Source organism: Podarcis gaigeae (genome assembly GCF_964106915.1).
Source record: "Podarcis gaigeae genome assembly, chromosome: 3".
NCBI lineage: Eukaryota > Metazoa > Chordata > Lepidosauria > Squamata > Lacertidae > Podarcis > Podarcis gaigeae.
In genome coordinates this window covers 51361090-51377403 of record NC_139680.1, presented here as the reverse complement: position 1 = coordinate 51377403, position 16314 = coordinate 51361090, and the positions used below count along the sequence as shown (strand labels likewise).

The 16314-nt window shown below is 39.1% G+C and overlaps 1 protein-coding gene across 2 annotated transcripts in view; it reads right to left on the bottom strand.

Annotated features, from left to right (window-relative positions):
* Nucleotides 1-16314, bottom strand: part of SLC16A10 (solute carrier family 16 member 10) — a 41251-nt gene that overhangs the window by 22317 nt on the left and 2620 nt on the right. Inside the window, exon 2 of one of the 2 annotated variants that reach the window (XM_083731319.1) lies at nt 7456-7512. The exons of the other annotated variant lie outside the window; for it this stretch is intronic. Coding sequence (XP_083587445.1) covers nt 7456-7512 — 57 coding nt within the window. The remainder of the gene's footprint in view (nt 1-7455; nt 7513-16314) is intronic. 2 annotated transcript variants of the gene reach the window in all.

Genomic DNA, 16314 nt, shown 5'->3' with positions numbered 1-16314 from the left:
AGCGAAAAAAAGCACACTATTTTATAGATCTGATGTATGTACTCTGAGGCCAGAGATATATTCTTCCAATATTCCCTTTCACTCCCACTGTTTAATCATTCTGTTTTGTCTCTAATTAAATTAAGGTAGTAAACTCAGAGGCTTGGGTCCTAACCTTGCTCCAACCAGTGGGGAGACAACCAGTGGCGTGCTGTGAAATTTTTAATAGGGGAACAGTTAGGGCCAGAGATGTCAGCTTGTGAGAGCAATGGGGGGGGGCACGATGTCATGCATGTTAGCACCACGCCTCCCTCCCTAAGTCAGGCAGAAGCTTCATGGACTTTGGGAAGGAGGCTCTAGGCTTTAATATTCTAATATACTAGGAACATTTAGGGGACTAGTCCAGTCCCCCTAGTCTATGGATCGCACACCACTGGAGGCAACATTTGTCAGTTCCCCATGCACCCCCTACACTGACAAACGGGCTCCAAATGGCTTGGGGAAACTGGCAAATGTAGTCTCTTTCCTGGTTCTTTCTTCTGTAGATGGAAAGATCCCTTCTGTTAGCAGAAGGCTACATTTGGATCCTGACCAGTAAGAATGATGCAGTATTAAAGCTGTGTGTTTGCATTATAAAGCAGCTGTATAAAACTCCACTAATCTAGATGCTGGACAGTGAGTATGCTTGTGTTAATAGGGCATTCTAAATGATAGTTTCGAGTGCAAGGTTTGGAAGTGCAATTCCCGCAGTCCAGCTCCCTGGGGCACTTACATCCTCACTTGCAGAACTGATATGCAGCAGATGGGGTGAGGCAGAAGATATGGTCCAGCCTTTCCCTGGGATCATTCTAGTGCCTTCAACAAGTAGTACAGGAAACTGTCTGAATTAATGCTTACAATCATGAAAATGCTCAATGTTCATCAGAAAAAGACGCAGTTTTTGCTTTATGGTGGAAACATCTTAAATATCTACTGCAAATGTTGCTCCACATACTTCCAAATCATGACCACCAGAGGGTGTAGAGAAAAATAGATTTGGGTCCTTTGGGGCCTGAATTTCAGCTGGCAGCTAACAGCAGTTGTTGGGAACAGAGGGAAAATATTAGAGTGTGTAAACTCAGAAGCCTATAACTATATTAGCATATTTTTCCAATTAATGCCTCATACAATTTAAAATTAGAGGACTTATTTTATGATTAGTGGATGAAGAATTGAGGGATAGCAGCTATAAAACAGAGGGGAATCGTATTGAAGGGCATGAGACATAGAATAAAAATAATGATATAAAAGGAAATAAAATATGTAGCACAAAATTAAATTTACCAGAGTATTTGAACATCATAATTTAATATACTTAAAATGGCAACCCAAAAGGAAAGACCTGTTTTACACATGTTGAATCCAACAGACTAGAGTGTCCAGCAGCAGGTATATGAGGTGGCAATGATTGTGTCAAACAAAGCTTTCTCCTCTAATCTTATCTAGCAGATGCTATGGGATTTCTTAAACAGGCAGGAATCCCTAGAGGCCTAGATGCATCCTCTAACTGCCAGGAAAGTTTTCAATACATAATTTTACTCTTGTGTTTGATATAACTTGATTCCACTGTTGATGTGAGCTATATACCAGAAGCATGAAGAACAATTGCTTAGGTCAGTTTGACTTCTCCTCCAAGATGTGGATTTGATAACTGGGGTTGTGAAGGCCAGCATGTACAAGTTGGATCCTTACCCAAGAATTTCATGATTTATTTATTTTTTTGCCAGAATTGAAAATGCTTTCTTTAGAAAGGGTTGACTTCTCAGGGGTTGAAGAAGGCAATGATTTGTCTACTCTTAAATAAACATTTTTTTAAAGATAAGGGCAGTCAAATCAATCTAGAGCCTGTTTTCAACCTCCCTTTCTCAAAATGATTTGAGCACAAGATAACATAGCAACTCCAGACATTCCTGAGTTATGTGTTTTGGCTTCAGCTTTTTCAATGTGCCAGAAACTGCTTGATACATGATCTACTAGGGAGGACCATGATCTACGAGGGAGGATACATTTTGTTCGACTTCTCAACAACATTTGATATGGTAGGCCAAAATATTTCTTTTAGCTCCATTACAAAATTTGGCTGGTGCTTGAAGGGCTGCATCCCAGTAAGAGTTTTATTACTGAGGACAGTGTTAGCAACCTGGGACTAACTAAGGTGCCTTAAGCTCCAATGGGTACATCTACAGAATGTGAAGTTACCAAGTTCAGAAGCTTTGGGGTTGACTGTCATCAGAAGATGACACCCAGGTCTATATTTCTTCAGAGAAGCAATCTCTGCCCTGAAATTGAATCCATACAAGATAAAGATTATATTAGTGGGAGCATTTCTGCCCTGGAGAGGAGCAGTTTTATCCATGATAGGGTGCTGTTGCCTGAGCGGGTGAATGGGTTACTGTTGTATTCAGGCCTGCTTAAGACAGATACTCTCCCCCACTCCAAGTAGCTCAGAACTTGCTACACTAATCCATATTTCTGCGACTTCCAGTAGAGGAAATGTCCTTGAAAGCTTCAAGCAATGCAAATGTAGCAAGTCTTCCATCAAAGGTCATGTCCATATTTAACCTGTTCTGCTCTAGTTACATTGGTTACCAATTTGCTTCCAAGTTCAATGATTCTTTAAAGCCTTTCACAGCTGGAACTCACAAATCTGAAAAACCAAATCTCCTATTCCCCATAAGATCTGACTAATCAGCATTGTTTGCCACTCTGTTTTCAAAAAAGGATGACGCAACTAGAAATAGAATCTTTGCAAAAGTGTTTCCAAAGCTTTGGAAACTTCTGTCTAAGCAAATATGAAAAATAACATCCTTTCTGGGATTTTAGAGAAACTAATACATTTTCCTGCAAGATTTTGGTTGATTTTGCCTTGTTGCTATGACTACTTTGTTACTACTGATTTAAGATAGGTTTGTTTTATTCATTACTTTGACAAAAAAGTGGTTTACATCTTACTACAAAAAAGTGCCCACTAATTTTTGCCTTTGTGTTTTAGACCAAAACTTGATGCAGTTCAATGTACTGCATCAGGAAGAAGTAGTTAAAAGACAGTTTAGAACACCAATATAACTTGTCTGATATGGCAAAATTTTGTTTGCCACTATATCCTGAGTACAGCACTATACTTAAATGTTTAAATAAATATTTAGCATTAAAATGTGAGTTCACATATCTATTATATCTCAGCTCCACTGGCAAAGCTTCAAGATAACAAGCAAATTTGGCAGCAGAGCAAGGAGGCCAGGGCTGACTACCTTTTTGAAATTCCCAACTCCCAAGTAAATAAAGTCAAATACAAATATAGATATCTAGGTAAGCAGCCAGCAGCATACCCTCCAACATTTCTCCTATAAAAATAGGGACGTCCTAAGGAAAAGCAGGACATTCCTGGATCAAATCAGAAACCAGGACGGCTTCTGTAAATCCAGGATGGTCCCTGGAAAATAGGGGCACTTGTAGGGGCAGCAGCAGCATTGTGGAGGCTCTCCACCTTATTATTATATCACATGGATTACTATTTGCCTGCTTTTCTATTGTGTAGTCACAACAGCATACAATTTAGCACCCAGCTACAACTTGTGGCCAGAACCGTAATTTCTTCGAAAGACAGGATGCATAACAAAATCTAGATTTCTAGAATAGCAAAATAGACAAAGTTGAATCTAGAGATTATAGTGTTGTGGAGAAAGATGGTGGAATTTATTAAGCAGAGGTTGAGATATGTTACGTAGATATCAAAATCTGATATGCAGCTATTGCATTATGGCCTGTTAAATAAAGATTACAAGAAAGAGAAAGGATAATCTAGAGCATGGTAGGCAAACTAAGGCCCAGGGGCCAGATCTGGCCCAATTGCCTTCTAAATCCGGCCCATGGATGGTTCAGGAATCAGTGTGTTTTTACATGAGTAGAATGTGTGCTTTTATTTAAAATGCATCTCTGGCTTATTTGTGGGGCATAGGAATTTGTTCATTTCCCCCAAAAAAATAATAGTCTGGCGCCCACAAGGTCTGAGGGACAGTGCACCGGCCCCCTGCTGAAAAAGTTTGCTGACCCCTGATCTAGAGTCTGTCCTGGATTTCACTTCCATTACCTCAATTTACTCCACTGTGGTAAAGCATAATGGGGTGAAATACTAAACAGATGTTTGCCTGCAAAATGGCTGACAATAACAATAGTTGCTCAATCTGTACTTTCCACATTATTTTTAATAGTACATTCAAGCCCTAGTCGTGGTTTAATTGTAAAGAATAGTTACAAATTATCAATAAAGACCTAAGAATATGCAAATTATTTAAAGTAAAAGCAGCCACTTAACAGCAAATTAAATCATATTCTTGTTGCAGACATTTATTGGAAGTCATTTATGTCATTTTATTGAGGTCTGCTAAACATCATCTCCCTCACATTAGCCAAGACACAATGAAATGCCTGAGGCAAGCTCCAGCTGCTTTCTTGCTTCAAGTGGAGGGAGGAAAAGCTGAGTGCAGGTGTGTGTGTTTCTGCTTGCCAGAAGCCAATGTGGGAGGTACACTCCACTTTGCAACCAGTTCCACTGTTCTCCTTCATGGGGAATGCAGCAGATATGTGGCAGAAACTTCCTTCAACAGGGGACAGAAACTACTTGCTGACAATAATGGGCTTCTATTTCTTCTCCTTTAGCGTGAATGATGAGTGTATCTATTTGCCACAACAGACTGTTGATTCAGTGAAGGGGTCTAGAGAGATTCTCCAAACTTAACAATGGGTAAAAGTTGGCATCTGACCAGATTATCCATGTAACATTTCCCCATGGTTGCTGGCTGACCAGAGATAGATTAGGCTCCCTCCAACTGAAGATGATGGAGTCTGATGAAATTGCCAGGACTCCAACACTTGCAAACTCTCAACTTGCATGTGCTAAGGGACATTACTGTAGATTATGTCCTGCTAGTCGCTTTGCTAGGCAAGGAGCTAGGCTGCCAAGAACAAGAGGTTGTCCTTTCCCAGGCTGTTGCCCAAGCAGGTGTGGAGACAGAAAGGTGGTGCTGAATGCCATCTCTTACTTCTCTGAAGCACCTTGATGACCACTGAAAGAGGGAACAGAGCACTAAACCTGAGGGGCTGAAATAACTCCTTGAAACTCTGGGCAGCTGGCCCCTGCTTAACAGGGAGGAAGCTGGGTGCTACATGTGGGGAGCTATGAGGGGGTATTCTCACTACCCCATGTGGTTATCCCGCCCCACCACCACCAAAAGAAGGCTGTATGGATCTATGATCCACAGAGCATTGGGCATTACCACTACAGTGGAACCTCGGGTTGTGGACGTAATCCGTCATGGAGGCATGTCTGCAACCTACAGTGTTCGTAACCTGCAGCACCACGTCTGTGCATGTACATGACGTGATTTGGCACCTCTGCGCATGCGTGAAGCATGATTTAGTGCTTCTGTGCATGCACGAGCGGCGAAACCCGGAAGTAACCCTTTCCGGTACTTCCGGGTTTCCCGCGGTCCGCAACCTGAAAACACGTAACCCGAAACGTTTGTAACCCGAGGTACCACTGTAATGCCTAGTGCTCTTCAAAACATTTACCCCCGCTACTACTTCTTTCTCTTTTTTTGTAAGCTACTTCAAAGCGGTAGCTCAGGAGCAACAGAGTCATCCTGACATTCTCTGGAAGGCAGAGCCCAAAACAAGATTTCTACTCTCCTTTAAAGAAAAAAGTGTTTTCCTATTCACCCTGTCTTCTTTTTCAAGAGAAGTGAATTCTTTGATGTATGCTCCACTCCTTCTGACTGAGAATAATACACTCATCTGCTCTAACAGCACAATCCAGACTACAGCTCTGCTGCAGCTCTCCTGTACTGCATGTTACATACAAAAGACCATCACAGAAATGTGCTTGTAATCTGAGTGAATAAAGCAAGTCACAGAGGAAAGACAAACAACTTCAGGGTCAACACAGTCCTTTGATTTCTATTTCTCACCACTTGGAAGTAACAGATGACAAGTTATATACTTGTTGCTTTATAACTATCCCTCTTTAGTCAGTGCCATTAAAAGTTTTTTAACACAATGTTTCAAACTTCGTATATGGAATGCATGCAAACAATTGCTGTTAGAAGAAGCAGATTGGCCATTTATGTAGCTACAATACATAAGGAGGAAGGGAAAGGAGATTGTTAGCCGCTTTGAGACTCCTGAAGGGGAGTGAAAGGCGGGATATAAAATCCAAACTCTTCTCTTCTTCTACAAGTGTACAGTATCACATTTGTATTACATTAGAAACTCATACAGTTCAATATAAACCATTTTATATTTACTAGGTTGGAACAAGTATGGATGTTTACAGTTTCTATTACATTGTACTTAGCCTTGTCTAACCCTTTAGCAGGAATTATTTTGATAAATTAATTTTATAATGAGAATTACAGTGATATGATTTATAAGTTGTTTTGTAGCTTGCCAGAATAGCTGTTGGAATTCTTTTATTTCTTCATTACACATAATTAGCAACCTTGCAATTTTCTACCTTGTAATTTTCAATGAAAAGGTTAACAATTATGCCTAATAGGCTCTAGGTTTATAAGAATACACATTCAGAAAGCTGACTACTGCTTTTCAAAACAGGTGAATTCAGCTAGAACAGAACAGTACATTTTGTTTCAGAAGAACAGGGATGCCCAGAGGCAAATTTCAAGTCTATGTCCTTTTAACTTGCTTTTATTTTTCTTTTATTATTTCAGAAATGTATACACTGCTTGATTGTAAAAAACAAAACAAAAATCAAAGCAATTTACAAATAGATAAAACACTAAAATCAATTTAAAAATACAATAGTACTTTAAAGCATACAAAAGTTAAAATACTAAAACAAATTAAAATTACTTCAACTTTCTAAGCATCTGAGTAGGCTTGTGTGAACAAGAATGTGCCTGCAGCCATTAGTCCTAGAAAGTTTAATGCCAATTTATTTATTTATTAAATTTATATCCCACTTTGGCTCCTCTTGGAAGAAGGGCAGGATAAAATTTAATAAATAAATAAATAAATGCAATAATCAAGCATTATCTAGCTCCCATGCAAAGCACCTGAAAATAGTAGTGAAACTGACAAGCTTTATCATTACCTCTAGGGGAAGTCTGGAGAAGCACCTTCACCACAGAGTTGAGCTAGGTTTAACTCTAACCCATTAGCACTTTTACAGTTGATCTTTGATGTCTTACACATTCATTCATGTTTTTGCAAGATATTGCAAATAACTACATTATATTGCATCACCCTCCAAGGAACTCAAAGAAGCATACATGGTTCTCCATGCCCCCATTTTACCCTCACAACAACCTTGTGAGGTAGGCCAGGGCTCATTGAAGGCTGGTTTATTACAATGAATTAGGCACTGCCCAACACCCTCAGGTCTGCCCTCAGGTAGCCCCACCTGCCTGCTTTCTTACTTACAACCAGCGCAAGGGGTGACAGAGCCTGTCAGCTTTCTCCTCCTTAGTCTGTGTTGCCCTTGTAGAATTCAGCAGGGAGGAAATGAGAACAAAATGAGAATTATTTGGCACTCCTGTCATAGGTTCTGGCTCCACCAATGGTTGGTCTCCCTGCTTTCCATCCTGGGCCTCCCTAGTCCTACATGAACACTCTTAGAGTCAGATTCATGTACCTAGCACGGGGGTCGGCAACCTGCGGCTCCAGAGCCGCATGCGGCTCTTTAACTCCTTTGCTGCGGCTCCGGGGCGGAGGCAAGGGGAGGAGGCGCATTTTCTGGGCGGAAACACGCAAAAAGCCGCTTATGTTTGGATCAGTCCCTCGGGCGCCCCTCCAGCAGAGCGCCCAGCAGGGCGCCCTCCAATAATCTCGGGGGCCCCTACAGCAGAGCGCCGCTGGCAGCCAGGGACAGGAAGTTGATAGCTGTGTTGCTTGGTAACCAGGAAGTTGCGGTCGCCATTTTGAGCTAACCACGTGGTTTGGCCCGGCGGCCATTTTAGGTGAGGCACTCTGTTGTGGGAATTGGATACTCAGGCTTTATAAGTGACAATATAGCTCAATTGGTGGATTGGAAGAGAACAAGTTATTTAAGTTAAGCATTTTAAGAGCTCATAGAGGTTTGACTCTGAGTGTTATTATATTAAAGCGCTTTAATTAGGGCTTTAGCGCTCCAAGGATATATATGCAACCCTGAAATATAATTAATTTGATTGCTTTAATAAGTGCTTGCAGTAGTCAACTTATTGCTTGATTCCAATTGTATTTAAACTTATCGAGTGTGGATTCATTTTGGTAATTTAATTCATTTGGTTGGAACTTTAAATTCATTTTGGTTGACTAAGAGAAAGGGCAGATCAATTGCTGCTGGATTCTGATTGTATATCAATTTAATTTAATTGATTAGATTCATTTGGTTGATTTAAGTCCTTTGGTTAGTTAATTAAGAAACAGTATTTATTATTGCAGGCCAATTTAATTACTTAATTCCGTTTAAATTAATTGGAAGTTGGTTCATTAGGCCAACTCATTTTATTTAGTGGTTACTTTAAATTTATTTGCTTGATCAGGAGCAAGGGCAGTTACTGCCCCCTGCCTACAGTGCCCACCCCTTCTGTTTAAAAAACAGTTGAACGCATTATATATATATATATATAATAATAATAATATTCAAAATAAGATAAAATAAATAAATAATAAAAAATAAAAAAAACTTTGTCGTCCCGCCTTTGCAAGCAGGCTGCATTGAAAGGAGGCATATACACTGGTCACTGTTTTGAAGGGGAGTGAAGAACACACACTCAAAAAAAGGTAACTTGTTAATGTAATGTTTATTTCTATGAGGAGGAGTAATTCTGAGGGGTCAAACACAGAAATAATAAAAAGTGTCAAAAAAGGTATTTTTATAATGATGAGGATGACATTGGACCCTCATTATTAATTATTATTTACATCAGGCACTGATTATGATTTATGGTACACTGGGGCCCTGATTAATTTTCTATGGCATTTTGGGCATTGATTATTGGGCATAGCAAGTCGCGGTCGCGTGGAATTTGTGCTTTGTGACCGTTTGAAGTGGGGTTTTTTTCTTGGGAGGCTGGGCGGCGGGAAGAGAGGGAGGCTTGTGGTAGCGTCAGGGCTTGTCTCTAGCAAAGTAAGTCCTCGCTATTTGGTCACATGCGCAGCATTCTCCTTGTGGGGGTTAGGTGGCATATATACAGTGTTATATTTGTTTTAAATGTTGCAATGTTTTTGCGGCTCCCAGTTGTTGTTTTTCTTCGGAAACGGGTCCAAGTGGCTCTTTTTGTCTTAAAGGTTGCAGACCCCTGACCTAGCACAATCCAGCACAAAGACTCTGGTTAGTGCAACAGGACTTTCCCCCATTTCCTCCCCCCCATCATGCCTCCTGAAGATCTGCTCTGGAGGGCTGGGAGAATCCCCAGAACAGCACACAGAGGCAAGGATGAAAGGGAGATGCTTCCATCATTGCAAGCATTTCTGCTTTTGCTGATGGAACAATGTCCTAGTGCCACGTTGAATTCTACCCTTAATCATCATTCTGGCTTCCTGTGTCACAGTCAACGGTAATTAATTTTCGTTCATGAATAGCAAATGCAATAGGAGTTTTTTGACATCCGGCTACCAATGATTTTTACAACAACAGAAATTTAACTGAAATAAATAGAGGGGATGGGGTCTGCAATATCTATCAAGGTTGGAAAATGAATATGCCACATTCTTAACAAACACAAATCATTTTATGGTATCCTTTTAAAACAGATAAATTTCTGTTGAGATCTAGTTGTCATTGAGGGAAGAATTAAGGAGAAAACCAAGGTGATAAGCATAACAAAGGCCCTAACCCTGAATGGGAGGTCAAAAGCCTTTCAAATAATTTATATACAGTTATGCCATTGCCTCCCTATAGCATAATTTATTAAGCCCCAATACATTCAACTTCTGCTTAAAATATAGTAAAAAATATTTTTTGTACAACAAGAACATGTGGTTTGTTTTTTAACTGCAGGAGAAGCTCTGCAATGAGGGTGAAGGAGAGTGACTGCTTTAGTCTCTTGGCACCAAATTTAGAAACTCAGAATTATGAAATGAGAGGCCTTGACAATTAAATATAACACAATTGCTCCTCATTTAGTCATTATTTAATGTACCCATTACTTACACAATGCAATTTTTAAAATAGTTTGAGCCACTTGTATGTAAAAACTCATGCTGGGTAAAGCATAAAACAGAAATATCCCAAGGATCCTTCACTTTCAACACAAGATGGGATACTGCTAACATCTAACACTTACTGTGATTACCATGATTATTTCATACATATGCTTTTTTAAAAAGTTTAAACATACTTGGAAAGTGAGTGCTTCTGTGCATCCTTTTTACAGAGATGAAAGGGACTGCATAGGATCAGGGCTCAAGATTAGTCATACTCAGAACAGGCCAATTGATGTCAATGGACTTATTTGGTCTACTCCAAGTATGACTGTTGAAATCCAATCTTAAATAGCTGTTAACTCACTAGTTAATGACACTTTCAATCAAGGTTAACTGAACTCTCCACTATCCTTTTGTTTGTCAAATATTCTCCCATGGTTAAAAATGGCACTGTGTCTCCATTTAAGGGTTCAGTATCCAAGTTCCTGGCTAAAGAGAAATAAGGCCAAACTGTTCTTTGCACCACAGCATTTCCTGAAAAAGTTTCATACTGGACTCATTAAGACCAGCTCTGCATGGGTAATTAACTGGAAAAAGTCTGTTTGCTACATATCCTTATTATCTCAATAGCTGCAATGATGAACAGCCAGAAGCATCATAGCCAGACACTGGAGAGATCTTCCAGGAGTCAGCATGGACCACTGGTACCAAATCATATGGGAAACAGTCTTACTAGAAAAGCTAACCAACAGACTAAAACTGACATGGGGACAAATAGAAGAGGACGCCTTTACCCCAGTATGGCTCCCTTTTATTACATACACAACCCAACAAGACAACAACAAGAACCCCCCAACAGCATACAAATCAATATGGCTAACTTGACATCCAACAGCCCCCCCCACATGCAAACGAATCTTCCCCCTCTTCTGCATACAACTCTAACATCTCATTTATTTTAAAAAAAAGTTGCAGTGCTGAGTGTGAGGACAAAAATATGGACAGAGAAAATCAATAATTGTAATTATCTCAAAGTTTGCTTAGAAAATTAATTGGTTCAGTTTCAGAACTTGCCTGCAGCCTATTCAGGCTTCAGCCCTAGCCACACTTATCTGGGGGTGGATCTGCACACAGAGGGGAAATGCTATAAATAACTCAAAAATTAGATCATTCTAACAACAACAATAAAAACTTCTATGGAAAAATGCGTATAAAAATTCCCTGCTCTCTGGCACCATATGGTGTTGCATGTTTATAGCGCATTCAAATCATTGTTTTTTTACTAATGTAGCAGAGTCCTGGGAATAGGTCCTATTGTACTTTATGCCACTTACTGGTACTTTTGAATAGATACAGGATTGCACTGACAATAAGTTAGTATACTCGCACTAAGCATCAATCCAAGATGGTGTGTATAAATGTTCACATTGCTTTTGTGATGCGAACAACTGAGTGCAGCATTGTCTAAGATGGATAAAAGAACCCTGAATAGCAGTAGAACAAAGGCTTGCTTACGGCAATATATTTGAAAGTGTCATTGACTGCTGTGAAGTACAGAGGCATGAATAGGTAGGAAATGCTTGATTTTAATAGAAAAAACAAATCTCACCCCAATGACTTCACTAATGTAATATGTAGTTTGGCTCTAAAATAGAAAGAGGAGGAAGGTCATCTTGAAAGTCTAAAGTGAAGTGGTGATACTGAGTCAAACTCTATACAGTGGTACCTTGATTTACGAACTTAATCTGTTCCAGAAGTCCATTCTTAAACTGAAATCGTTCTTAAACTGAGGCGCGCTTTCCCTAATGAGGCCTCCCGCCGCTGGTGCCCTTCCACCATTCCAGTTTTGCGAAGTTCATAAACCAAATTGTTCTTAAACAAGACTGTTCTTAAACCGAGGTACCACTGTATGCATCTACACAAAAGTGAGTCCCATGGTACTCCATGGTATGTAGGTATAGCACTGAGGTCTTAAACAGAAATAAATCTTATCTCTGAGAGGAAGAGGACATAAAAGCTCTTGACACTCTGATGGCTAGTTACAGGAACAGCAAAATGCACTGCTCAGGGGAGTAATTAGTAGTTAAATTGGCATTCATGTTTCCTGTCCATGGCTCTGTAAGAAAATTGCTAGAAAAATAAAATGCTGAGTTTGGAGCAAATACACAGAAATTTTATGTAATTATTTTAGAAATGATTGTGAGGTTCTTTAAGAAAGGCATATTGAGTTTGAACCAGTAAACTAGTTTTCGACTTTGACTTGCTTATATTGCAATTTCTATAAATTGTGATAAGTAATATCTGTAACCTTTGAATAACAACTTAAGGTTTGATCATAGTGCAAAGATCACAATCTTTTTGTCATATGAACAGGGAAGCTTCTCAGCAAAAGTGTTTTTCTTTGTTTTATTGGATTGTAGGCTAAATTCTAACTGGAACATTCTACTGAATTATTATTTTTTTAGTATTTTATTTTTTGTAGCATATTTCCCTGGTTAAATAATTGAAAGTTCCAGTTGTGCACTTAGAAATTCCTGAGAATTCCAGGATTTGTACATTTTAAACTGATGGGAGTGGGGTCAGAATAAGAAATGCAACAAAGGGATATGTTCTCTATAGATTGCAGTGACACCTTCCTTTTAATGTAAAATAGCATCTTAGGGAGATTTTTGCTGAAGAATCGTAGTTCCAATCCTAATGCCTCTTTCATTGTAGCACTATTTAAATTAAATAAATTAAACCAATGCCAACATGCAGTTCTCAGTTTTAACCTTGTGGGCAGAATGTGTCTGAGATTTGTTGTAGCTTCACTAATGTATCCCCTGATTAAATGAAATGCAACCACAATCCTAATTATGGAGCTTTTGCAGACTAGATTCAACTTCATCAGATGTATAAATTTCACAAAAGCTTATTCTACCACATGGAAGGCTAATCTGTGGTCCAGATCTAGCCCTGCAAGCCAGAAATGTGGTTTGCCAGTCCTGAGCTTTCTCTCCTAATCTTCACACTGGAAGGGAAGTGGGTGATACAATCACTCTACCCACTCAAAACACCACCTTTTACATTCCAGAGGGGCTCATAGTCAATGTGACCTCCAGGCTGAAAAATGTCAGCCATTCCTTAGTTGACATCAACTAAGTCTTAGACATACTCAAAGGAGACCTACCGAAGTCAGTGGACATTATTACTTTGATTTCTTTCTCATTCTTGATCATAAGGTCCCAGGGTAGGAGAAATAGATTTAAAATAATTAAAATCAGTGATGTTTAAAATTGTTTTAAACTACTTTAATAGACTTAATAAATTTCAGTGGGTCTAATTCTGTGTATGCCTTAGCTAGATCTACAACTCCATATCTTTAAATATATCATAAGCCTACTGTTTTGCAGAAACAAACTAATAGTTACCCCTCTGTATATACATTGACTTTGCACACTCTAGAAACAATGCAATACCTATGGGCTCTTCAAAAGCCCACTGATTCCCAACAGCTGCAGATATTCAACTATACCATATGTTCTGGTAGCAAGTTTTTTATACTCTTCTCTTTACAGAGAAAAGGCAAGGTAAAGCAGAGAATATAAATCAAAGGAATGTAAAGACCTTTCAGGTCGAGCAGTCAGTATTTTGTTTCCAAAAAGAAGACTCAGGACTTCAGTACAGAATGAAGGAGATGTGCACACTAGAAGCCTCAAGTGAATACTTTAGCTGTCCTAATAAAAGTCCATCCCACACTTGCTTTGCAATGGTAGAAGCTACCAGTTCTCTGAGCGACACTAGATGAGGAAGGTATATTGACAAGCCACTAGCAGGTCTAGATCTTCTACCAAGAGACTAATCTCGTCTGTTCTTGTTTCAGAAAGTCTATAGTCACTCCATCAGTACTATGGCAGGATCAGTATATCCTGACAACAGCTCAGCTGCAATATGTGCTGCTATCATAATGACAGGAGCACCACAAGTCCAGTAATAAAATGTTTGGTTTAATGCGAACATCTAGTGTCTTGCCTAGCAATTTAACATAGTGCTGTACCAATGCTGTAAATTTTATCTTCTATAAGCAATGATTTTATTATTTTCAAGCTACACATCAGATAGCAATATATTTTTCTTACATCTCCCACTAGAAAGCTTTAAAATGGAGGTTCTAAAATATGATCCAAGATCCAGAAAGACCTGTGCATGCACAGAAACCGGCCAAGTCTCCCTACATGCAGCAGCCTTTCATGCATCACTGAGTGCTAGTCTACAGGAGTTCAACCTTTGAGTGGTGCAAGTGTCACCACTGGCCATTCCCATGTGCATGCATGCAGTGCTCTGGAACCCAGAGTGGCTCAATAGCCATATTATTATTTTTTCAAAACAAGCATAGGAGGCACATAGCACTCTAATAATTAGACTTTTCTGAATACTTGGCAATTTTTGACAATTCTGTAAACTTTTAGAACTTTCATAAGAATGAAGCACACCTCCAGCCCAAGTCAGAGCAATTATCCAAAGATTACTGCTTATTAATTCACTTATCCTCTTCAGTGAGCAAAAATAATGGGGATTAGGTTGCCTTCACCTTTTGTGAAGTTCATGCTCAGTTTCAACCAGATGCTTGCAGTCATGATAATTAATTATAACAGGAAGACATGCTAATTGGATTAAGAGATACATGTACCTATTTTCTTTCCAGTTGGAAGTAGTTGTTTCTCTCAGAGATCGTTAGAATAGACAAATTAATTACCAGGGATTGAAACAAAATGTGTTCCTTCTATTCTCCCCTGGCAGTTTATCCAACTATCAAAGCATTTATCAAAGCTGTAGGAAAAATATATAGGGTTATATCCAAAATGGGAGAGTGTAGTGGAAAGCATTTTTGCTTGCACAAGCTGGGTTATATGTGCTTTTTATTCACCCTTCTAGCTACTTATTATGTTCCTCCAAAAAGTTGCAGCAAATGTCTGGGTACTTTCTGGAACTTCATGGGATGTGCTTCAGAGGGCTGCAGTAGGAAAGAGAAGATTTTTTTTTAAATTGGGTGTCCTATTTTGTTTAAACAGAAGTGCTTTATGCTAAGGAAAAGCCACTACTGGATGCAATTCATAAGAGCTAAACTTTAAACAGAAGGTATTTCAAAATTTTATTCAGTTTAAGGCAGAGTTCAGATAAGCAGCATGGGTTGAAATCCTATACATATTTACTAAAGTAAACCTCTGCTTCAGATTGGGTTCCAGATGTAGTTGTTACATAGTTAATTCAATTTTAAGCCAGATGAACAGAAACTTTGTCTACTAGAATAATTTCCCTTCTACATACCAGGAGCTTCCTGAAAGTCTTGGTGCTCAGCAGGAAACAGTCTACAGTTGCTAAAATTTGTTTTGATACAACAGAGAAGCACCTCCCAAGGCCACTATTAATTTAAACAAGATTTGTTCTAGCTGACTATTCTTTTTCAGTTATTATCCAAAAGAAACACACTGTTGATTACAATAGGGGGCAAATTTGAAAGACTGCATGTGTTCAGACGGATTTTATATCGCCAAGATTTCTTGAAGATTGACACTAGTTCAAAACAGCTGCTCAAATAGTTGCAAGTTTTGGATAAGTTAGCAGTTTACATGGACATTTCTGATTCACATTTATTTACGTTAAATGACACAAAATCTGTTTAAAGTGTTTTGCACATAAGTAGCATCATCACAATAAATCAGAAAAATTCATTTATATTTTAAGGTGGACCACAGAAACCAATTTCTGCTACAAACTCAGTGGCTAGTCTTGTAAAATTTCCTTTTCAGTCTCAGCTCACACATCTGTGAAACAGATTAGCAGAAACCTGCATTCAGAGTTACTGCAAAGGTGAGAAAATAATTATTTTAGACAGCCCAATGGAAAAGCCTGAATAAGAGGAGACTGAAAAGAAACATGATAGCCATCTTCAAACATCTAAAGGGATGGAACATGGAGCAAGCTTGTTTTCTCCTGCTCCAGAGGGTAGGATCTGAATCAATGGATTCAATTTACAAGAAAGAAGATTCCAACAAAACATCAGGAACACCTTTCTGATAGTAAGACCTCATGGAAAGTGGACTCTTGGACTCTCATTATATGGGGGATTTTAGGCAGAGGTTGGATGGCCATCTGTCATGTATGCTTTGC